The sequence below is a fragment of the Chionomys nivalis genome, chromosome 6 (genome assembly GCF_950005125.1).
Source record: "Chionomys nivalis chromosome 6, mChiNiv1.1, whole genome shotgun sequence".
Classification (NCBI taxonomy): Eukaryota; Metazoa; Chordata; class Mammalia; order Rodentia; family Cricetidae; genus Chionomys; species Chionomys nivalis.
The window spans coordinates 87,489,939-87,515,959 of record NC_080091.1 but is presented as its reverse complement, the minus strand read 5'-3'; the positions used below and the strand labels follow the sequence as shown (position 1 = coordinate 87,515,959).

Here is a 26,021-nt window from a genome sequence, read left to right as displayed (position 1 = left end):
CCCCCTCCTCACACACACACACACACACACACACACACATCACAGGCCCCTTATTTGAGGCTAACTATTATGCAATACTCTATAGCACACCCCTAGTTTTGCTTTGTTATGTAATGTCATGTGCTGTTATAACTTTAACTGAGATTATTCTTTGCTCTACCAACATCTTATTCTGATGTCTGTTGAGCTAAATTAAAAAAAAAATGTAACAAATGAATCTTCCTTTTTTAAGGACTGAAGTGTTTGCTTTATGAACTTTAGCTGTGAGTGTTTTGGGACTGATAAGAGATGAGGTGAACCAGACCGATTCCTTAGAACAGGGAAAGCTTGGAATTGTTCTTCAAGGATGTTTGAGATAGCATTTGTTCAGACCAACAACTGTGGAGGCTAAGGGAATCATGTAGTGGTAATAAGGATGGTGGTGGTGAGTATGGTGGTGAGTGTGGTGATGATAGGGTGATAGTGGAGTTTGTTGTGGTGGTGATGGTGGTGATGGTTTTGGCCATGGTGGGGAGTGTGGTGATGATATGATGAGAGTGGAGATTGTTGTGGTGATGATAGTGATGATGATGGTGATGGCAATGATAAAAAACAGATTAACCATTCTAAAGAAATAATAAAACTACCGTGCAATATGATCTAATACAGAATATAGGTATGTGGTTAAATTTTTGGCCAATTTCAAATTATGTGTGCCTAGTGAAAAAGGAATTCATTATTAGAAGTTTATGGAGTCACATATAGAAGATAATTTAAATAGCTGTATCTGGGATGGTTATAGAAAACAGAAAATTGGAAGAGACACCTTATTAGCACCTGGGTATGATACTGGTTATAGAACTGCTGATACTATAGCAAGTCTAAAAACAATACACCTAAAGAATCACTAGACTTTGACATTAATATGACAAATCAACCAAAATAAAAATGATATCAGGATTTTTAGTACTTGAAAATGTACAAGATGGTTTGAGGGGCTAATAAAAGTAATTTTTTGAGAAGATACTGGAAGACACTGTAGCTATCTGTGTCCTTTACTACCCTCACACAGAGGTCATGAACTCTCCTACTGAATGGCTTGTATAAGAGACTTTCTAAAATGCAGAGAACCTTGGGTGGTTCTCAGCCAATGGGTGAAGAGAACAGAATCTCACAAGAAAGGGCCATCTCAGAGCATCCCTGGAAAGCAGAGGGCTGGACTGTGGAGCTGAATGACTGCGTAAGTACAGCAAATGTGTGAAGATCCACTCTATTGAAGGAAACCAATTAGCCCAAGAAGGCAGAGAATCTCCTAGAAAGAAGGCAACTGAAATCTTGATTTAGCTTTGGTTTGTACAGAAGCAACTCCACTGACTGGACCCCAGATTGAGAGGGGTGGGGTGGGGAGTGGAATTTGTTAAACTGTAGACCAGACAACACATATGCTCTTCTGGGACTTGTCTAAGCAAGTGCTTGGAATAGCTCAGAGGGTATGAAAATGTTACTCAAGAGCATCTGCCACACGGGAGGTGTTCAGTATATGTTAAGTGATGAACTATTACCTTTGTCTTGCAAACATCCTATGTCTTTTGGTGTATTTACTGAATGTGTGTTCATTAGTAAAAGACATGTAGGGACTAGGAAACTGCTATCCAAATTGCAGGCATCCCTGAAGGACGCAGGAGGAGAAACTAGAGGTTCCCAGAAACTCTGTAAAAGTGAAGAATTACAAAAACAGAATTCCAAAGGTGGGAGGATCTTGCTACCCAGAAACCCAAACCTCTTACTGCATGGATCCTGCATTTGAAGGCCAGTTTTGTTAAATAACTTACCATATATATGTCAAGATTCCATTCCAGGAAATTCAGACCGCACTAGCTATTTTAAGCATGAAAGGATTTAATGTAAAGAATTAAATGCACATTAAATTTTTTGGAAGGACTGGAGGAGTAGCTTCTAGTCTTTGGATCTAGGACTGATGCCCAGAAATGGAGAGCAGATTGGCCCACCCGTGTGTTGTTAGTGCTGCAAAAGTCAGAGAACAGGAGGAAGAGATGATGCCTCCTCCCTTTCCCCCCAGATGCTGTTCGAGGGTAAAGCACTGCTCCTGCTGCTTTCCTCCCTTTTAGCATCCACTCGGCTCTAACTAACCCGAGAGAGTAGGCTTCCTCAGGGGACTTGGTTCCTGATGAGTTAGTTATCCAATCCCAAGTACGCAGCCCTAAACACACATGAGTGAAGCAAAGTAAAATGGGCTGAGTGGGAAAGGAGGGATGGTATGTGTGTGTGTATGTGTGTGTAGCAATACTAATTAAAAAGGAGGTCATGAATTTGAGAGTTGGGGGATTCTGAAGGAGTTGGAGTGGGGAGAGAGGGATGGAAATGATGTAAATACAGTTTTCACATATAAAATTCTTGAAAAACAAAGATTTTCAAGTAAAAATTGTCACAAAACTGTTAAATAATAAACATATGAACTTAGATGTAAGATGACCCACTTGTACCATGAATTGATGTTACTCACTGTCTTCTTACATGAAGGTTTATTCTGAATTTCTTTTTTTAAATTGATCTTTATTGAACTCTACATATTTCTCTGCTCCCTTCTCTCTCTGTCCCCTCCCCTTCAATCCTCTCCCATGGTTCCCATGCTCCCAATTTACTCAGGAGATCTTGTCTTTTTCTATTTCCCATGTAGATTAGATCTATATATGTCTCTCTTAGGGTCCTCATTGTTGTCTAGGTATTCTGGGATTGTGATTTGAGGGCTGGTTTTCTTTGCTTTATGTTTAAAAACACTTATGAGTGAGTACATGTGATAATTGTTTTTCTGGGTCTGGGTTACCTCACTCAAAATGAAGTTTCCTAGCTCCATCCATTTGCCTGCAAAATTCAAGATGTCGTTATTTTTTTCTGCTGTGTAGTACTCCATTGTGTAAATGTAGCACATTTTTTATTCCGAGTTTCTTATTGCTCTTGTTGACTTCAAGAGAGGAGCTTCAGTGAACCTTAATATATGAAATTTTTGCCTTTACTTCTATAGCAGCCTTTGAAAGTTCACTTCAATTTACTGTCATCTGAATATGATTTTTACAGGCCTGGTTCTGTAAAGAGTTTAGAGCTAAATATAGTCAGTCAATATTTCAAATATCATGTTCTTTGAATCTAGGGTGTTCGTTATGGTTGACATTTCTTGAGTGGCTTCCATGTTTGTGCTGAGCAGCTACTAAGCAGGCTGCCCCACCCCCAACTCTTGGAAACAGTTTTTCTCCAAACACATTTGCAATACCTTTTGGCTCAGATAGTTTTTAATCAACCACAAAATTTCCATTCATTTATGAGAAAAGTGAATATAAATCTTTCAGGTTCACTAAGTGCCACTCAGCCCTCACTTCTCTGCTTCCTGAGCAATGTCATCAGTGTCACCACATGGCCAAAAATGTCTGACTAAACAAGTCTTTTACTATAAGAATATTGCCAGGGCTCATGTTGAGCATTCCATTGTTACCCAACTTCCACAGATCGGAATAGACTGTGTATGCAGTCACTTGGGAAATGCTGGATGTGAGGTCTAAGTTATGTTACTAATTCAGAGAGGGCCTGTACTCTTCAGCCACCAAACAATTGCAGCAAATCCAGATCTCAATGGCCTTTCAGTCCTGGCCAAGATAAAACCACACAAAGTAGCTCATCTTCCTGCTTGCAACAAACATAAATGGATAAAATATATGAAGAAACAATTTGCATGCTAGTAAATATCAAACAGTGAATTAGAATGACCCCAAGTTTTGAGGACTGAAAAAAAGAGGGGTTGGGGTGTTCAGGAATGACCAGACTTACTGTCCTAAGCATTTCTAGTCTGAATCTCAGGAAACAAAAATGCAGGTAGAGCCTGAAAGATTTCTAGAACTGAGAAGTCAGAGCTAAGAGTCACATGACTGAGGATGAGTGAAGAGAGATGGACACAAAGATATAATTCCACAAATCTATACAGAGTCTTTGGTCTTCTGTAGCTGAGTCCTGATTAGTGCGTACAATTGTGAAAATGGGCAAAGCTTAGAAAACTTCCTACCTGAATGAAGTAGAGGAAAGAGTGCCGCTTCCACAAGGATCTATTGCAGGTCAGACTGTAGCTGCTCTGGATTCTCATAGCACCGAAGGGTGTCCAGAATCGGCCTGCCTCAGGAGCAGCCACTAACTCTAGATGGATGCTGCTTTGGCTCTGCCTAATAAATCTTACACATAACACCCAAAAGGAACAAACTGTTTTCATATCATTTAACTGCATCCAAGGGGAAGCTCAAGAATATTTATAGGAAGACAAATAGATCCGGCAGCCAAAAAGATAAAATTTACAATGTTGGCTGTCTTAATCAAAAATTACCAAGTATTCAGAGAAGCAGAAAAATGCAGCTCATAATGATGACAAAAAGCAGTTTTTTGAAACCATCCCAGAAGTGACAGGAATGTTAGAATTAGCAGACAAAAACATCAAAAAACCTATGAAGCAAAATTAGTTTCTTGGAGCTTGTAAGCTATATTTTTAAATCTGTCTCCCCTTTCCTCCTTTCCCCCACATCCTCTCTGTCTCTCTTGGCCTTTGCAGCTCTCCCAGGTCATGAGTTCCCCCTCATGTCGGCACTGCCGCACTGGGAATTCATTTCATAGCCCATTCCGTTCCCTTTTGATTCCTTTCCATCTGTTTAGTTGTCACAACCTTCATGGCTTAGGGTGATACCCAGCATTTTTGGTTCTGCAGATCAGAAGTTTGAAGTCCCAGACAGGTTCTACGTTTAGCACACCATAAAATCAAAATAAAGCCGGGCGGTGGTGGCGCACGCCTTTAATCCCAGCACTCGGGAGGCAGAGGCAGGCGGATCTCTGTGAGTTCTAGGCCAGCCTGGTCTACAAGAGCTAGTTCCAGGACAGGAACCAAAAAGCTACGGAGAAACCCTGTCTCGAAAAATCAAAAAAAAAAAAAAAAAAGAATAATCAAAATAAAAAACTAGCCAAGTAGAATCGGTGTTATGTGTGTTACTAAAGACTGAACCTCTACCAATGAGCTGTATCTCTAGACTTTTTTCTTACTTTTTACTTTGAGGTGAGGCCTCATTGAATTGTTCAGGCAGGCTTTGAACTTACCCTGTAGCTTGGCCCGACTTTGGACTTTCTTGTCTCCTTCCTGCCTCAGTCTCCCTAGTTGAATAAGTAGAATTATAGCCCTGACTTGATCTCTAATATGGAGACACTGGTTAATAATACTCTTTATGGATGTAGGTAGAATTCTGGTCCTTGTATTGTAGGCCTGGAATGTCTGTTCTCTGACCAGTTATTGACAACTATAATGTCTGTCATTAACCTTTCTCTGATCTTATGTGCTTCTCTTTAGAACCAGCTATAATTCTTCAAATCCTTCTTAGTGTTAGCTAGCATTCCTAACATCCTTGATAGCTGCTAGGCAGATAAAGCTCCCTGCTCTTAGTTGAAGCAACTCCTGGATTACTGTAATGTTGGTGTTCTGGTTATTGGTAGCATAGAGGAATGTCATGGGAACAGAAACTTATCATTCTCTCCTGTCCTGTGTATTAAGGCCTTCATGAAACAATTCTTGAAATTCACTTACCACATACTTGAATCTATCATTATTTTATTTATAGTTTGCAACTGCTTTCTGGAAAAGTTTATAAGATAGATATTAATATTACTCTACTTCAACAAAATACTCAAGGCAAGCTATTCAAATTGAAGTTTCTTTAGTTCACAATTTTGGTTTCTTAAGGGTGTGGCCTGTACACCATCTGTTATGGCAAGGGCTCTTTTTGTGCATCATATTACTGTAGATTTCAATTACTGGGAGCAAGAGATGGCATCTTGATATAGGAATGCAGAGAGCAGCTAGGTTCTTACAGTCCTGTCTCAGGACATTGCTCTAGTGAACTCCTACTGGTCCCCAACTCCTAAAGATTTCAAAACTCCTTTTAATACCACAGTTAAGAACCCAGGATTCCAACAAACAAACCTGTTAGAGACAGACCACATTCAGCCATAGTACTGAGTACATGTAAAAGGTTGGCACATATCTCAAGCAAATATAATGTAGATAATCACACAGTATATTCTATCACTTTGTGAGGTCTCTGCCTATGCCCTCCCTTCATTTGAAAAACTTTATATAAAACTTCCCTTTTTTGCTTTGCCCCTTTTAGTCTTTTCATGCTTTTTTATTCTTCTTACCCATGTTATTAATCTTACCACTGTAGTGCTGGCTCTAGGAAAGAAGGCAAGTTTGACCTGTTCCTGCTAGATTGATTATTGGTGCTTAGAAAAAATAGCAGGGAAAGTTCCTAGATTCTTAATGATGTATTCATTTCAAGTAGTAAATAGAAATGTTAATACATAATATTTTGGTTATGATTACTTTTGTAAACTTGCATTACTCGTTCTCTATGACTTTGTAGAAAGTAATCTACATGATTCTTGCAGAATCTCTGGGGATATTTGAGATAAAGAGGCTTTTAAATTCCCAGGAAGGAAACAGAGAGGAGGTTAACTGGTAGAAATAATATAAGCTTTGAAACTGACAACCGTGAAATGCATCTGCATCCCTCTATTCAGTGGGGCTTTTTCCAAACCTTCCTAGCAGTGTAGGATGATCAGACTATAAAAGTAAATTGGGTGTGATCACCTCTTCCCCCATCTGTCATCATGCCTTGATTTAATGGAACTCAACTACAGAGGCCATAAATATGAAAGAAAGGAATTTAGTGAAGACGAAGAGAATTTTAGAGTGCTGTTAAATGTATGACCTATTAAGATATAAAGATTATAGACTGTGTTGCCCTTGAAAAATAACCTTCAGATTTTAGTAACTAAATATATTAATATATATTAAGAAAAGTAATGGTTACTGATAATGAAGTCTTTAAAGTAAAATTGTACTAAAATAATTCATAAGGTAAAAGAGAATACAGAGCCCTTGCAAAGGACTGTGTAGCTAATAATAGTTTTATAAACATTATTGGAAAAGAATACTGTTGGTGATTGTATAAGGCAGGTTAATTAAGGGCTTCATAGAGGTTCTGTTAGTTTCGAGTGTTAGGAACTCATGTCAAACTGTTTTAAGCAAAAGTCAAAGAAGAAAATGTGGGACCAGTAGTTTATCATTTCATTAAACTGAGCAGACCTGCAGAGGTCAAGTAAGGAAGAGTGTGAGAGTGAGAGCCAGCCCCTGTGACTGAGCCTGTGACCACACACATTGCTTGGGGGAAGGTTCCCCACACCTAGAGTTGCTGGATTAGCAAATAACAATATATTATTTTTATTTCATGTTGAATATACTTTTTGTATTAACTATTTCCCCTATAATACCAGAGCAAAAATAAAACTTTTATTTATCTTATATTTAACTTTACAGGAATGTTATATTTTTTGACAGCCTTGCCCAATCACAGAGATTTCAGTTATTAAAAATGAAGACAAAATTCTAGAGGAAGATGGAAACTATGTTGGGAAATGTTGAGGAGCTCAAGAGAGGGAGTTAAGGATGGATGTGATGATGGTGCATTCTTTAATGCATAAAACTTAAAGGAAATAGAAATGAGAGCAACCTGGCTGGGCAAGAAACAGTGATAAGAATCTACTAGTACCACACGAGTGAAGGACCGTGCCTCTCTGTAGACATTGAGAAGGTGAGAAAAATGCAAAATTATCACAGCATGAAATTACACATAAAATGTACAAATGCAGACTGCGAATAAGAGACCCAGTAGAAAATGAAGGAGGAGCAGACTCTGAAAAGAAAATCTGGCAAAGTGGGTTTCCTGTTAGCCGTCCATTACTGGGTCTTCATCCTTGGAATGGCACCTCCCTATCTAAGCATATGCTGTGGATGAGCCTGGCCTTAGGCACAAGGCTGGATTTTTTTTTTCTCTGTCTGAAACAGACTGAAGCATCTATTCTTGTCAGCTAGGGATGGTTGTAATTTTGTGTGGTTGGATTCTGGCCATTGAAATAGTTAAATGTGCCAAAAGCTTCCGATAAACTTTCTCAACTACTCCTAAGAAAGACACATAGGGAGGTCCAGTCTGTAGGATAGATAAGGAGGTCCAGTCTGTAGAATAGATAAGGAGGTCCAGTCTATAAGATACATAGGGAGGTCCAGTCTGTAGGATAGATAGAGAGGTCCAGTCTATAAGATGCATAGGGAGGTCCAGTCTGTAAGATGCATAATAAGGAGGTCCAGTCTGTAGGATGCATAGAGAGGTCCAGTCTGTAGGATGCATAAGGAGGTCCAGTCTGTAGGATGCATAGGGAGGTCCAGTCTGTAAGAGGCATAGGGAGGTCCAGACTGTAAGAGGCATAGGGAGGTCCAATTTATTGGACCTGACTCTGATGCTAGAGCTGGTAAAGCTATTTGAAAGGAAGGAAATTAACCTGAATAGAATTTATACATCACCAGTAGCAGGATGTCCAAGGTAGGAGAATCAGCTTCTAGGAGGAGCTTTGTCTAAAGGTATCTCCTTTCTAATTTTTTCCATAAATTGTACTTTGTTGATTGTTTATAAGATAGTAGATTTCCATATGAATCTTCTATAATCCCTTCGTTTTGATTAACCCTCCTCCTCACCTCCTTGTGTCCCATATTCTACCACCCCTTCTTCCTTGTATCCCCAAGTCTTATGTTTATATTACTTGTACTTTATTATACCCTCACACCCGTGGCATTCCCTTTCTAGTGACCTCTTTCTAGATTTCTGGCCCCTACAGGAACTCTTATGTTGAGTACACAAACTTAGAGATTTGAATCTAGAAGCCATTTATGAGAAAGAATATATTTTGGGAACTATGAGGAAGTAGATGTGAATGGTCTGTGTCTTGGGACAGGGGGTAGTTTGTATACATTTAGAGACTGGAAAAGAATGCCAAGTGTCCTGTTATATTGATTAGCCTTCCTTTCTTGAGGCAGAACCTCTAAGTGAACCTAGAGCTAGGCAGGAAGTCCAGTTTCCTTCTCTGTACCGATCCGCCATATTCTCTCATGACAGGGTCTCTCTCAAGTGGAAGCTCTTCAGTAGGCCTCAGTATGCCTCCTATTCCCTTTCACACATCCCAGAGCACTGAGGTCAGAAGCTCGGAGGAAGCTGTTCTCAGTCTTTACACATGGATGCTGAGGTTTGATTCAGGTCCTCATGCTTGTTCAATAAGCCAAGCCATCTCCCCAGCCCTAAGTATAAGGATTATTCCATTTCATGAATCAAGTGGCTGAGGGTCAGAGGTTTGTCATCTTATCTTATATAAAACTACAGTTGGATGAGTCATTATCAAGATCTCAACATAAAACTGATTATAAAGTCCCTGTTAGTTGGTTGTGCTGGTACACACCTTAATTTTAGTATCCCTGGAATCAGAGGCATATTGCAAGTTCAAGTCCAGCCTGGAGAATACAGTCAGACAGTGAGACCCTGTCTTGGGAGAGAAAGAAAAAAGTATTCTAGAAATAATTTGGATGTTACATTACTAAGGCAAATTAATTGTGAATGAGATGACCAGAGTCATGATGTGTGTAAGTAAAATGACGCCGGAAGCTGTCCTAGTGTCTGACGCCGGAAGTTGTTCTAATGTTTGACACTGTCCACATTCAGAATCAAGGAAAATAAGATTGTACAGCACAACATAAAAGACAGACAAAAGTGCCTTGGGATTTAAAGGTTCCTTTCTCCTCCCCGCCCCCTGTTCCCTTTTGTACCATAAATGTCTCCACTACTTTCCATTTATTCAAGGAGAAATGCAAAAGGCAGACAGGAAGTGTCAGGGTGAAATGAACTGTCTCTGCAATAAACCCTCACCTTTTCGTCCATTCATCAGGTTTGATAATATAACGATGCCGCTAGCGTATTTCCATTGAACATTGCCTCTGAGAAGCCTGCCAAACAAGTCATTGTTAGAACGGAGAGCTAATCCATCAACAGTCCTGTGCATCACTCGCTATCACCTCTCACATTCTCAAGTGTGCTGAGAGACGTGAGGTTGCATGGCAAAGCTGTGTGCGAGCGTAGTTTCCAGCCTCAGTATAGGTTCCCGGACCTTGAAAAGCAGCTTTTGAAGGAAGCTTTCTGTGTGATGTGGATGGTGGTGAGAGTTATTTTTACACCGCGGAGCCAGAGAAAGTTCTCGGTGAGGAGAAAATCCCCAGCTAATGAATTAGGAACTGAGCTTGGGTCAAAGTGAAGTACAGTATAGCTTTTAAACCAAGTAGTCATCAGCATAGCTGATGCCAGTACGTGCTGGGCAGGGCTGGGTGTTTCTCTATATTTGTGAGAGGCTGAAGAGGTGTGAGCAGGGTATGTACTTCCATGCCTCTAATCCCATGTGATTAAAGCTTGGTCATCAGCCTTCTTGGCCGAGAGACATCCTTTCCTGCGACGTCACTAAAACCACAAAGGTGGTGAGGAAAATGTCTATTCATTCATGTCAAGACTCTGATTCAGATGGTTCATAGGCCTCAACACAGTACTCAATAAACCTCTGTATAAACTGTGAGTCAGATCTGCTTCTGTCAAGCTAGTTTTAGACATCAAGGCACTTTATAGAATAAATTCCTTTCTGGGTTTTATAGACTTGAAATGGAAATGAACATACCTTCATGGTTTTTTTTCATGCCAACAGTTGAATGATATTAGTATCCAACTTATATTTTATGTTTTAATTCATCAAAACAGTTCTTCACCAAATATAGAGACTTTAGGTTGTTAAATGCAAATAATATTTGCCTCATTCCTTCCTGTATCTCTATGTTTATATCTATGTATGAAAGGTTCATTTAAAGAACTATAATACTTCTTTGATACAAATAAAAGTAAATTGTGCTTATATTTTTCTCTATCAGTCATCTTCTGATTGACTCCTTACTTTGCTGTCTCACAAATTCAGATATACAGCATTAGATATTACCTGCTATTGGATGAGAGACCAGCCAAATTTGGAGAACTATAGTGTCAACTGGCTGTACCCATGTGTCTGCCCACTTTTTCTCCAGCCATATTCCCCAGACAGCCATATAGCAAGACATTAGCCATGGCCAGTAATAGGTTATCATAAATTGTAGCTATGTTGAGATGACAGAAGTTGATCTTTAAGTTAAGGCTGCCGATTCGAGTGCTCTAAGTTTATATTGTGTAAATTATATACCCCACGATCATAGGATTGTAGATTAATCAGGGTTACCGTGGTGACACACAACATTTATTTAAAGTCTTTATTGAGTAATTCTGTAACTTGCCTCCATTCTGTACCCTATTGCCTTTTCTCTGTCCTAGGACTCAGCAAGGAAAAGACTAACCACTTTTATCCTTGTGACTATTCAGTCTGTTACAGTGGTACAATAGTATGATAGTACTATTGTACATTACTGTGAGCATTGAATACACTGGGAGTCATCCTGAGCTTACATATGTGCCTATTATTTCCCAAACAAAATGAAAGCAATACGACAATGATTTGGATTATAGTGATGGCCCCTGAAAAGATATATTTCTAAGAAAGTACTGGAAGGCCCATTGGGGAAACTGAAATGCCTGGGTTCCTTTTGTCTCTTAATAGAGTCGAATCGGGAAGGCCTTGATGATCTAGGCACAGTTTACAGCCACCTTGGCCAGCAGCTGAATGAGACAATGAGGCGCCGCAGACACTCGGGAGAGAACGATTACAACATCGAGGTGCTTCTGGGAGTGGATGACTCTGTGGTCCGTTTCCATGGCAAAGAGCATGTCCAAAACTACCTCCTCACCCTGATGAACATTGTGAGTAGTGACTCCTCCTGGAGGCATTTGGTCATTTCAATCACATCTCTTGTTTGGTTAGTGTCCTCTGGGAGTGGATATAAGAGCCTCACCCAAAATCCAGGCTCTGCCACAGTCATGATATGTGGTTTAAATTAAGTCTCTATCATTCTATATATTAATAAAATTCAGAAGTCAAAAACTGCAGTAAAAACCTGCTAGTTCAAAGAGATTGAGTAGCTACTAACTGTCCTTGCATTTTGGCTGGAGATACAAGAGAAGAATCTCTTCCCTTGTCCAGAACCAAGAGGAAGCTCAAGTTCCAGTCCCTGCCCTTTCCTTCCTGTGAGTCTTCTCTATCCAGACTCCTGGCTTCTCTATGGCCGATTCTAGTAAGCCAGTCTCTGGCTCCGCCCCCAGCTCAAGATATAACTTCAGTGGACAGTCTTAGGAATGTCAGAGTGCGATCAAAATATTCCACAACAACCAAGTAAAAAATCATGTATTTTAGAAGCCATATTGGACGAAACTATATTATGGTTTTGCATTTCGTTTTGTTTGGGGGACAATTAATAGTTTGAAGACTGTCAGCTTGCCTCCATGTGTGCTCTGGGTAGTTAAATGACTCTTTCCAGCATTGCTCTATACCCTGAGAGGATGGATGGTTTTCAACAATGGATAAGAACTTTCCAACAAATACGCTGTTTTTAAAATTCTAGACAGAAGGTAACATATTTACAAAGCACATAGCTGCTGGCTCAGCAATTGCTAATGGGCCCTTGAAGGAATCTTTATTTTTCTTTTACAAGCCTTAATCACATTCAGAAAATGGCATCATTTTCAAATTGATGTCCTTTGGATCTGGCACAGGGAAATTGCTGAGAAATAACCAATGATAATACAACCAAGCCACCTCCTTCGGAGAGATAACTGAGACAGTGGCTTCCTTTCATGTTTTACCCCATGCCATTCTATAAAACATGGTACGCTGAACTTCTTGCCTGACTCTATGCCCTCTTTCTGCTTTCTGATACTTTTATTTCTTTGGGCACCTGTACCATTCACTTTTTTTTCATCTCTAGTGTATTTCATTTGACTATGAAGATAGTGACAAAAACTCTAAATTTCATTAATAATTATTTTATGTACATCAACATTTAAGCCTGTTAAGTTTATGTTTATTCCTTGAGATGCTAATTATAAAATTATACATATTCCACATCTCTGTGAGGTTCTGAAGGTGTGCCCTGCACCCATGCTTAAGGCCCGTACAGTGGCACAACGTGATGTTGTTATCTGACTTCATACCTCTTCCCTCAGCTGCTGACTTGCAGAACTTTCTGGAAGAGGAGTAAGGGGAGAGGAAAACAAGGCCATTTTCAGTAGGTTGGATTAGATTATGGGGCCCTTGAATGCTACGCCATGGAGCATGTACAGATTCCACAATGGACCACAGAGCACAGATCAGATCCTAGCATCAGAATTCTGATGACTCCGTGGTGGAGGACTTAGACAGATAAGCAAGACTGCTGAATTCCATGACACAAGAGGAGAGTTTAGAGAAGAAGGGACGAACAGAAGTGGAAACATGAGAATATGAAGAAAGTGAAAACCTTGAGAATTTAGAACAAATATATCCTCTGTTCCTATATTGTTAGGGCTGATTTAAAAATATAGAGGCTGTAGGTGAACTAATTCTATTATGTAAACTACACACAGCAGTTATTATCAGTTCAGCTGGAAATATTTTGTGAGTGCATTTAAATTTGGAATCATAAACAAATGACCTACAATGATTAAAGTGTGTTTTTTTTCAAAGAATCCCAAAGTTGGCATGAGATTCTGTGACATTTAATAGAAATATGCCTATTGTTCCAATGTGGAAATCCTCACTAATCTCCCAAAGGCTGATACACTAGAGTCTGGGATTCCAAACTGAGGGAAATTGTGACTTGTTTTTAAAATAGTTTGAAAAAGTCAAGAGCGGCATGTCTGAGATGGATTTCTCTTGTAGCATTCACGTAGCACAGAGCGGAGATGTAGCCGTGGTTAGACATTGCCCATAGAAAGCTTCTCGTTGTAAGACTTTCCACAGGGACAGTAGTTGCTGTGCTCTGCTAGTCTTAATGAAGGAAGGTAGGAGAGCAAAGACACACCCAGTAATCCAGTAATGTACTTTGATTAAGAAGATTGATTGTACAATCAACTAACAATGATCTTAAGCGAATGCGGAAAGGGAAGTTTTAATTTAGAATAATATGCTGTGGTATGAATTTTATATGGAAGTCGTTAAATTAAAAGTTTGATCCAGAATGTAGCATTCTAGAGTTTGTTCTTTATTTACCAAATTTTTAGTTCTCCACGAAGTCACATGAAGGTTCCACAGTGTTCTGTCTAGTGGCAGAGTGTACTTCTCTTCATAGCAGGTTAAGAAGAGGAAGCAAGGAAAGCAAGCAAGATGGTGAAAAAAAAAAGCAAATTCCTGTAAGGGTGAGACTGAGTTTGCAGGGGGTGCCACCTGGTGTTGTAGAATCATATCATTTTACTTTATCAGAACCTGTGAAACTTTTATCAAATTATCAAGGGGGAATCAGTTAAACAGATATAAAAAGTATGGTTTCCCATCCATTTGGATGCTAGAATTTCTCTCAGCCTCTATACTCATACCTGTGTTTATCATTAGTTGCCTCGCTTCTGAGTCAACTCCACCTTTCTTTGCATGTTGAGTCTTACATGTTTGTTGACAGTGTTTTTAGGTATCACGTTCTCCTGGTCCACTTCCTTTGCCTTCCTGCTCAATATCCACTTACAAGAGAATAAAAGGAAAGCCATGCAAATAAATGTGTATGAGCTTCAGGGACTGATTTTAAAAAAGGAACCTATCCTCCTTGCTTTCTAGCGTAATATCCAAAATAGTTAATGTTAACAGCTGGGATGAAGATTTGAGTTACTTTTCATAGCTGTGATACAACACTATGGTCCAAAGAAACCTGTGAAAGAGTTTATTTTGGCTGATGGTTTTATAGGGAGAGTTTCTAGTGGCAGGGAGAAATGCAAGCAGCTGGAGCAGGAAGCTGAGTGATCACAGTGTCAGCATAAACACAAGGCAGAAAGAACAGACTGGAGGTGGGGCAAGCCGCTTCCTCCTGCAAGTCCACACTAGCTCCCCAAACTTGAGCCTATGGGCGGATAGTCTGATTCAAACCACCACACCATGTATACAGAAACTACTACACGGACTACCAAGCTACTGTTATCTGTATAAAAGTAAAGGTAAGCTTTTGGCATTAATTGAACATGGAGGCAATCTCTCATGTCCCCAAGATGCTTAGAATTCAAAAGGAAAACTAAAAACCTGCGACTTTTAGGTTTGGAATGACCTTGACAGACCCATGAATGCAACCTTTTTTGCTGTAGAGATGGGAAGGTTGATACACTGGCTCCTGCAATATAATCTGTAATAGAGGTGGTAATGGTTACAATCCTCTCCCATGCCTTTTTACTTCATCATTGGAAATAACACACACCCACACAAATAAACATGTGTGCACACACACACTCATGCACACACACACATACACGATGTCCCCAGTACAAAAATGAAAGACAAAATACCCCTAAAACAACCTTGTACTTCAAGAAATCCTAATTAAGAAAGCATTCATTCTTCTGTAGAAGATGGCTGTTCATGAGCGATTAGCTAAAACATAATACAAGCAGTGTCCCTACTCATTGTCTTTAAAGAAATTATACCAGCCCCCAATACTCTGGTTCTTTCAAAACATAATGGATGAGTAAGTGGTAGCACATGAGCATTATTGCTGGTTACTTAATGATAACTTTTGGCTCTTAACTAATGTTTATGAAAGTATTGCACATCAATGCAAGAAAGATTTATCTAGGGGTATATGTACTCCAGGAGGCCTTAATGGGTCAATGTGACAGTTCATTTGTGGTCAATGTGACAGTTCATTTGTAGTCAATATCTAATATCCGTTTCTACTGTTGAAATTCACAACAGCACTCTAGACATTTAGCCAGTCTTTGTAGTCTTTTATGAGACTCAATCATGTTAAATCCCTAGGAAGCTAACACAACTGAGCTCCCTCTCATGTCTTACTAACTGCAGTAGGTAAAATAATGATATAGAAATGATATTTTTTTCATTTAGAAGATTCACCCACAGCCATTATTTAAATATGAACTAAAAAGGGGGGAGATGAGATTTGGCCAATAACACCAGTGATGCATAAAGTGTTCATAAAGGGTGTGTTCTTTGAGCTAGACTTGAAAGACTAAATTGGCGTTTCTATGCTGTAGAAGGCTGTGTGGGTATTAGAAGGCAAGAGGCCACCTTGTAACACGTTACTACAAAATTCTAGCTTGTGGTAATTTGGGAACCACTGTAGGCTTGTCTGTGTGACAAGTTAAGGGATATGGCAGGGAGACAGAGCATGAGATACTGGGTAAGGAGCAGAGACTAACTTCAGAAAAATGCATGCACCATCCTAAGGCATGTGCATTACGCTGTAAAGGGTCCAAAAGATGATGAGTGATTTCTTTGGTGTAGGCTTTAGAAGCACATTCTGCCACAGTCGGACGACTGGGAGGCTCTTCCTCTCCTTTTCCTCCTTGCTCCAATGGTTTCAGTCTTACTCCTGTTTTTGTCTCCTATGACCTTTCCCCTCCCCACTTCTCCAATCCTGGGACTCAAACCCAGAGTTTCATGTATACAAGCGCCCTATCTCTGAACCTCATCCCCAACTCCATTTATTTCTCCTCACGTGTACAGTCTGTGTTTTTAGCCTGTGTATCTCCCAGTAGAATACATGCGTGATCAGAGCAGATTCAAACTCATTTACTATTCAGTTCCCCACTTGAGGCTCTCGGGGCACTCATAAGTTTACTAAGAGTGTAGGGCGATTGTAGTCTTACCTCGCATTGCAGTTATTAGTAAGGTTAGGTTGGAGCTGAGAGAAAACCGACTTGATTGTAGAATACCAAGAATATTCCAGAGATGGAATGCGGAAGGAAAGTAGGTGTGCATGTGTGTGTTGCACGTGTGTGTGTGTTGCACGTGTGTGTGTGTGTATGTGTGTACGTGTGTGTGGAACATTCACTTTATGGGAGACAATTGTGGAGAGTGATCATTTTTTTGTAGATCAATTCAGATTCTAGCCAGAATTACCCTTAAATGTCTTGCCACCTAAAGGTCTCTTTAAGAAGTCACATAGATCTACTGTTTCTCTGCTTCCCTGAGAGAATGGTAGTAATTACGCCTAACATTTTCTACATTTAGGAAAGCCAAACACCATTATAATCACTGTTCACGTATGAACTCGTGTATTCCTTTCCATCACTCTGAACACAGCTACTGTGGTAATTCACTGTTACAGATGAGGAAACTGAGGTACAGTCGGCGAAATGATCTGCCCGGGGTCACGTAGCTAGAGAGGTAGCTGACAGAGCCCATGTCCCTCACCACTCTACCACACTGACCCTGAAGACCCAACCCACCTGAAAGTGAGTGAGCATCTCTTTGGTGAACCAGGCAAAGCTGTTCATCAGCTCATCAGACAGAGGGGTCAGGCTGTCCTGCCAGGGGAATGCCCTGGAGAAATTGTCCTGACTGGGAACAAACCTGGAAGGAATTTTCTTTTCAAGGAAAGAGATACTTGATTGGATCTTTGCCTTTTCACCCTCTTTATATCATTGGCAACCTGATCAAAGTCAAGGCCATCTGAAAAGCGAATTAATATTCTGTTTACCCCTCTTTTCAGGTCATTTAATCAGGACTCTGGACTCAACCCTCAAGTTCTCATTGAACCTCCCTGACCAGAGGCCAGTAGGTTGGCACTATTGATGACATTTTGATCAGCATTACATGTGCCAAATTGTATGACTTACAGCAATGTCCATGCTTAATACCTTTCTGATGTCCAATACACTTACTACATGCCATGCCCTTTTTTCTTATTCACGTTTTCTGCTAATTTCTATCTGCTCTTTATTTCCCCCAATACTTTTAGTATATCATTGTATTGGTGAAAAAAAATGTTACTTGTAATAAATCTAGAATGCAGCCCCTCCTGAAAAGTTCACCTGAAAGAAAGTAACCAAAGCGAATGAATGTTGAGTTACCGCTCCTGGTATAATTCCATGGCATATTTGTAAACTCAGAGGTGTGAATTACTGTTATTCTAAAATGAAATCTGTTCAGCAGTGTCTTGATTTGTGGGTTTAGAACTGTGGAAAAATGTTTTAAATCTATTGACTAGAGGATCAAACTGCCCAGATTTTCATCCTTGGCTTACACCAGAACTGTGTGGCACCGGACAAATTACTTAACAGTTCTCAGTCTCAATTTCCTTAGCAACAGAGTGAAGATAATATCTCTGTGAGTGTTTCAAGGATTGTTTGAACTAGTGCAGGTTAAAGTATATAAAACAATTTCTGGATTCTAGAAGAGTGTGATTGATGTTAAGTATTGTGTGTGGAGTTTGACAGTGATGCTTTTCCTTTGTGAAATGAGCTTTCTTTGCCACTAAAAGCTATGGAACTATTTTCTTTATAACAGTTACTATTTTCATCTTCTCTGATAGGCCGAAGTTGGGAATTCAGTATGGTGAACTCTCAGTTTTTTTCTATATTGCTTTTATTGCATGCTCAAAAGAGGCAGCCCCTGGTGGGGGTGGATTGGTTGAGATGTGTTTAGGCCTGTTTATATTATGATCAGTTGACATACAAACTCAAAATAAGAGTTTTTCAATATTTTGCTTTGCTTTTAAGAGTCAAATAAATAGTCATTCAAAAGCAAGATTTTCCTCATGCTATTTTGAGATTTCTGTTTTACTTAGTGGGAGCTGTTTTATTTGTGGGTAAACATGGGAAGGCTGAGGACAGCCCTGCTGGTGTGTAGGTGCTCCACGGTGTAGGACAGCAGCTAGCTTGTCCTTTTCCGATCCCAAGAGTGCACAGTGCCATCTGTTGGCGGCTCTGAGAAAAACTACACTGTCATGATTCTTTCCAGTAATATTCTCCATGATTTTAAGTTGAATTTTTCACTTGGTTGAGATGTAACAAATTCAAATTGAAGCATCTTGGAATTCCCTTAGAAGCATGATGGGCCTTTTGATTTTCTTGAGAAAAGATGAATTGTGATCATGTGTTTTTACAAAACTTCACCCTATACACTTGGGTGGATGGGAAAAGGGTTTGGCATTTTGCAGAGGATAGTTATATGCCATTTTGCTTTATTTGAACAACCTATGTATGAGGCTGGCAGGCAACTATGATTACAATTTGACAATAAGAAACTTGAGGCCCAGAGTGGTTAACTTAAGCATTCTAAAGTTCCTTAGCTTGTTAGGAAAAGCTGAAACCAGAATCCAAGGCTTTGAACATGTGACCCCACACAGCTGTGCTCACTCTTTCTCCAGTTCTCATCCCCGTGTCTCAGTGTGAAAACACTATTTCCATGGCATTGGTGGGCAAGGGAAGCTGAAAAGCTGCTATATTACTAAGCGTGTCTTAAAACTGAATTATAGAAAGGAGTCCTCTTTCTTGATCCTGGAGAAGCATGCTGGATGGGACCCAGGGCTTTGCACAGCATAGGCTGCTACTGTTGGTTTTTCTCACCAAAATTCTAGTTTCTGCTATTGTGAAAATATTGCTCCTGTCTTGATTAGTTTTAACCTGTGAAAATATAGTAGGAATTTTAAATGATCCTATCCCATAATGGATGGTTTTTCAGTGAAGCATCCTGCTACCCAATTTATCTTTTGTTAAATCACAAGCCCTTTTTCTGGTGAATGTTAATTTGACTGTTAAGACAGTGCCCTTTTTCTCAACTTGATACTGTCGATGTTGGCATTAGGAATTCTTACTATGATGCTTTATTGGCACTATGTTGATTTTTAAATTCTTTGACCACAAATGAATGTACTAATGCAGGGTGGTCATACATACTTTTGATGTTCTACCTCACATGTCACAGGCTGCTTGCCATTGTTAAGACCTTTTCTTAACTTTGTGACTCTAAGGCAGTGGTTCTCAACCTTTTTAATGCGGTGACTCTTTAATACAGTTCCTCATATTGTGGTGCCCACCATCCATAAAGTTATTTTCGTTGCTACTTCATAACCGTAATGTTACTACTATCAGGAATTATAATGTAAATACCCGTGTTTTCCAGTGGTCTTGGGTGACGCCTGTGAAAGCCATTCAATCCCAAAGGGGTCGCGACCCCCATGTTGAGAACCATCGCTCTGAAGTTTTCCACTGTGGCTCCTTTCTATAGCAGTCATGACTATGTCTCCTAACCCCACCATTGCCTCTTTCCCAGAAATTAACCCGCTTTTTCTTCTGTTCTTCAAAATTTGTACTTCATCACTTTTGGCCTTTTGCAAAGAAGACCAAAGACACTTGCACCTCATCTCCATCCACCTAAGCATGTTCTCCCTTTGTGCGAGAAGCCATGCCTCTAAGGTAGAACAGCTGCCTTACAAGAAATCTTGGAATGTCTGTGAGTCTCTGGATGTGAGTATCAGTGACAGACCCGGTTATAGATTTGTATTTTTATTGGAACTGTAACATTAGAAATGTTTTTACCAGATAATTAATCTACATGAGGCAGTGTGTAGTGTGGTGTAACAGAAGAATCAGCCGGTGACAGAACAGGCCATAGATATCAGAGCTTCTGTCTAGCATTTAACTTAGCTTTCTTTGTTAGATCGGAAATGACCCATTTGATAGAGATGGGTGGTTTCAGTTTTATTTTCTGTAGACGTGGTGCACAAATTTAGCGTTTCTTCCCTACCCTACCACAGCTTCTAAGCCTTTGTGAAATTTTCTTCCCACTTCCGTTAATGAGATGCCCTTTAAAGACCCTTCTCTCATTTTTTTGGTCCGAAGTGTAAGCAGTTTGGCAGAATGGGTTCTTTTCACAAGACTATGAGATAGTATTATTTTTATATCTCTTGATTGGAGCTCAGAGAAATGAAGAATTGCTAGGCCTCAGGGATTGAGCAATGAAGATCTGAGAAAATTAATACTTAGCGTCTTTAATCACTACATCCCCCCAGTCATTCTTTAGATGACACATTTTTTTCTGGGCTCTTTACTCTGTTATTCCGTTAATACCATTGTTTGTTGACCACCGCTCTTGTATGTCAGTCCACAGTGAGTTCATACTTCGGTTGTCCTTTAGCCTAGAGTGAGTCAACCTGGCTTTGAATCACCTACCTATAATCTGTGAAATGCAAGGATTCATCATTGTTTCTGTCTGCATCTTAGCCTATATTCTACAACTGTCCAGCTGGGTCTTTCTTATCTATGCATATGCATATGTGTTATTTATATGTATATACATGTTTACAAATACACGAATAGATACACCCATTCTTCCATGTAAAGTGATCATGAGGCTTTCTCATTCAGTTATACTATGCCTTATTTAGCATGTTCTGGCTTAGACTGACCTCTCACATTCGTCTTTGGTAGCTTTGGAAATGCTATGTACAGTTTGGCTACGTGGCATGCCATCTATCAGTCTACAGTGTTGAAGTTGCAGTCACGCTAGAATCCTAAGACTTCTAAATAGAGATTTCTTGGCCTGTTTCTTGGTTAGTGTAGCAAGTCAGAGTTTCCTGGTGGCTGGGTTTCGCTGTATGATGACTGAATTTTCTGTATTTTCAGACATCTCTTCTACAGCATTGTACTTTTTTCTCTGCCTGCTGTCCAAACCTCCTGGACCTCAAGTGGAACTGTGGTTAGCTTTCATCCGAGTTTCTGCATGAAGCCTGGGCCCTTGTTCTGGGGAAGAGCTAGTAACTGGAATCTAGCCGAGAAACCCTGCCTCTGTCATTCCTGCTCGTATTTGCCAAGTTGGACAGACTTGCTTTACACTCACTTTGCAGTAGCTTAATCAGAAGATATAATTACAGAGCACTCTAGATTCCTGTCTGCCAGTGACTCACAGTGGTTTACTCTGTTGCTTAAGGTCTTAGGCTTCACCCTCCTCCTCTACATAAAGCACTTGGAAAAATTCTAGGCTAACTTAAAAATGAAACAAGGAGATGAATCCAGGACTGGTGTCTCTGATATGTACTTGTGCTGTCTCCTTAATAATGTATATTCTGAAGGACAGCTAACCTACAATAATTCTAAGCAATCCCTGCCCCAGCTCTTCTATCCTGGGAGGCAGTGGGAAAGCCGCCTACCTGCTGACCCACAGAGAGACCACCACAGCCTCTACACAGAAATCCCTAAACCAAGATAGTACATTTCCCACTCACTTAGACGTGCCTGCTACTGCCTGTCTTCTTCCCGTGTGGTGTGGCCACCCATGGGAGGGCAGAAAATCATTAGAGTCATATTCTTGTATTTGCAGGTAAGTGTTGTGTATAGACATATTTGAGAGTGAGTATGCGTGTGTGCGTGCACACACACCCACAATTTATTTAATAAACTTCTTCACATGTCTATGTTCATTTTTATCTGTAGTTTACAAAAATCAGTAATTCATGTATCTAAGAACTGCTCCAAAACAAAAGATAAATTACTTCATCTTGGAGATCAGCTTAAACTAAGTTTAAAAGCAATGTGAGTTGACCAATCTGACTAGAGTAGCAATCACCATGGCTGATCTTTTGAATGTTACATGTCCCTTGAAATCCTCTGCCTTGCCTTTATTGTAGCAATGGTCTGCTTTGTCTCCAGGTAAATGAAATATACCACGATGAGTCCCTTGGAGTGCATATAAATGTGGTCCTTGTCCGAATGATTATGCTTGGTTATGCAAAGGTAAGATATCTTAAAATATGTGGGCTCTGGACATTAGAGACTGGCTTATCCAGTAGAAAAATTGAGTTGCAAAACTACCCTTAATCTCATATAAACTCATGATTATACCAAGCTAGGGAGAAGAATTTTCTAGAATGGGAAGAGATTTCTATATTGGAGAAACTTTTTGTTAGAGACAGGTCTCACATAGTCTAGGTTGGCTTCAAACTCCCTGTGAAGTCAAGGATGGCCTTGAAATCCTGAGCCTCTCAACTCTACACCCTAAGTGTTGGGACTAGAGGCATGCACTAATGTGTTCAGTGTATACCGTGCTGGGATTGAACCAAGAATTGCTTGCACACTAGACCAGCACTCTACCAACTGAGCTAGACCCAACTCCCAAGTATCACAATTTTAGGTGTGACTGAATGAGTACGGGAATATGAATGGATGCCGTTAAGAGAGAAGAAAATCTCCTTAGCCTATTCCCTCCGGCTCATGACCGCCTATCCACTCCCTGAGTCTATGTGTAGCGTCCATTGATATGACAGTTAGACTCAGCACTTGGAATATACCAGTGATTTATTTCAAACAATGTTTCAAATGGATATATTTAAAAATGGAGCACTCTGAATTTTTTTTTCAGTTAAAGAAGCTTTAATCCTTTTGCGAACAGAAAGTTGGATTGAAATCTATACAGTAGCCATTCTTGCCATGTGGACAAAAACCTACGTACATTGATACTAGATGTGTCCGCGTCCTTGTAAAGAATAAATTTCTTTGAGGAGCCTGAAGAACTTGGCCATTTTTATGTTTAAAACAGTGAATGCCTCCCATAGTTAATCCCCCAATCAGGAAATGCTAGTGAACTTTTGCATCTGGAAGCCATAAGCATCCGTGTATTTGCATTTTTCATGTGTCTATCATCCTCATATCCTCATCTAAAGCTGCATTGCCCCTGATATTTACCTTCTCTTAAAACTTAACATACTTTGTGTTGCTGCAGAGCAGCAAGCTAAGCCCAGCTGGAAGTCTTAACAGCCTTCAGCTGGTTATTAAATCATTTGTTTGGCATACTGTATGAGTAGCATATAACAGACCAAGCTAAGTTTATTAAGAATGTAAACACTGATAATAATATTTGCTGAAATTTAACAAAATGCTGGGCCCTTTAGCCAATTAGGGAAGTCATTTGGGATTCCAAGTTCAATTTCTCTTTCTGTTAAAAACACTCTGGAAAGGAGAAATCCTGTGTTCTTAAAGGATAGGCTCTTTTACCCCTCAACTTTTTAACACACACAGTGTGAACTTACCTTATAGTTGCTGTGGGTATACATATGTTAAGAGGCCGGCCACACCCTGTCGTTTCATGAGGCTAAAGGCTATTTTCCCCGTTGTGAAGTTGATTTGACTATACCCCGCACACTAAAGTTTGACCAGTTTTGCCAAATCTTGAAATAACTTATTTTCCTCCCATATGCTGATGTTTATTTCTGGACCAAAAGAATACACAAAATTCTTAACTAAGAACTTTGACTTTCCTATCTCTGGAAAAAGTTTCCATGCAAGAATCTTTCCCAGTATTTTTGCCTTTAATGTGTGAAATCTAAAATTTGAACAGAATCAATATTTTAGATGTCTAAAATTCTCCCCCAAATGATTAATACTGAGTGACTTCACAGTGGTAAACCCTGACTCAAACGTTGCTATGCATGTGTCTGTGAACTCTCACACAGGTAGCATAGAACCTCCCCACAGGGTCCTCATGGGCTTTAAAATTCCCAAATCAAATGTGTATCCCCAAATAATATTTCTGAATCCTTGTTGAAATATTATCCCCAAATCCAAGTCACAAAACGTGTGTTTACCGTATTCTTTCCTTTTAGTCTATCAGCCTCATAGAAAGGGGGAACCCGTCCAGGAGCCTGGAGAATGTGTGCCGCTGGGCTTGCCAACAACAAAAACCTGATCCCAACCATGCTGAACACCACGATCATGCCATTTTCTTAACCAGGCAAGACTTTGGGCCTGCTGGAATGCAAGGTATTACTGTTGCTATGTAGAAGAAAAAAATAAGAGCCTGGGTTTTCAAAAAGAAATCCCAAGTCAGGCAAGTTGTATAGATGTTCATATTCCCCCATCACTTCCCACCATCCACCGGCCAAGCATACATTTTTCTCTCTGTTTCTGCCAGTGGCTTTTTGTAGAATCCACAATGTTAAATGCCACTTAAACACCATAATAAATGATACTTTCCTTTAAAATAATGATTGCCCGTTTGGAAGAAATGCTGTAACATTCAGTGTGATTTCCGCTAACTTCGGAATGAGAATGGCTCCTGCCAGCAAGCAATCTTTCTTCCAAAGTCAGCTTACTTTTATCTAATAAACACTGGTGTAGGCTGTGGAGAAGGACTGATCCTTTTCTGTTCCACACTGGTGGGATTTCTGGCTCCGTCCATGAGAACCAAGATGCAAAGGGTCACTGACTCAGAAAGACAAGGCTGAGATGGAAAGAACAGAATGGGAGCCCCAGGTGGTCCCTTCCCTCTTTCCCAAGAGGATGTGGCTTACTGATAACAGAGAAATAATGCTGCCACTGTTTGCAGGAACACTGCCTTTTTCCCCCTAAGCAAAGACCCAGTACTAATTACAACGAGTTTTATATGTAAAATGGAAATAAAGGTGATTATCATTGTCTGCAGGATATGCTCCAGTCACAGGCATGTGCCACCCAGTGAGAAGCTGCACTCTGAATCATGAAGATGGGTTTTCCTCTGCTTTCGTAGTAGCCCACGAAACTGGCCATGTGTAAGTTACTGCTGACAGCTAGATAGGAAAAAAAAGGGTTTTCTTTACTTTTCCTCTGTTGTTCACACTTTAAGCAACAATGCCTGCCAGTGTGAGTGTTCTCATCCTTTGCCAAGACTGAGGAGCTGAAACCCTGAGGGGTCCTGTGCAGAAACTCAATGAGTGGCTGGCTGGTCAACAATCCCATGCCTTTTATGGCTATAGAACGAGAAAGGCATTTCATTAATCTGTTCTCAATTTCAATATCCGTGGTGTCTCCAGGGAAGCCATGTGGACTTTAGAAAGCACGTCTTTCCCAGCATGTCTTGTGCAGAAAGGAAGGAAGTCCGAGCCACGGTCCTGTAGTTATTACCCATGCGGTCTCCTTTGTGTTCTAGGTTGGGAATGGAGCATGACGGACAAGGCAACAGGTGTGGGGATGAGACGGCCATGGGCAGCGTCATGGCGCCCCTGGTGCAAGCTGCCTTCCATCGCTACCACTGGTCCAGATGCAGTGGCCAGGAGTTGAAGAGATACATCCAGTATGTGCCTCGCTGCATGTCATGCCCTGCTGTATAGTCTACATACATGACATCAGAGGTGTTGACCCCAAAGTTTCTATAATGTCATACAATAGTATAAGCCCTGAACTTAAGTGTAGTCCTATCTGGGATGGGGATTCCCTGGGGTAGGT

General features: G+C 40.2%; 1 protein-coding gene across 2 annotated transcripts in view; it reads left to right on the top strand.

Annotated features, from left to right (window-relative positions):
* The window catches only part of Adamts3 (ADAM metallopeptidase with thrombospondin type 1 motif 3), a 229,977-nt gene that overhangs the window by 170,662 nt on the left and 33,294 nt on the right, over positions 1 to 26,021 (top strand). For both annotated transcript variants that reach the window (XM_057772427.1, XM_057772428.1), the window contains exons 5-9: positions 11,578 to 11,777; positions 22,476 to 22,559; positions 24,425 to 24,581; positions 25,243 to 25,348; positions 25,726 to 25,869. In XM_057772427.1, the coding sequence (XP_057628410.1) occupies positions 11,578 to 11,777; positions 22,476 to 22,559; positions 24,425 to 24,581; positions 25,243 to 25,348; positions 25,726 to 25,869 (691 nt within the window). The remainder of the gene's footprint in view (positions 1 to 11,577; positions 11,778 to 22,475; positions 22,560 to 24,424; positions 24,582 to 25,242; positions 25,349 to 25,725; positions 25,870 to 26,021) is intronic.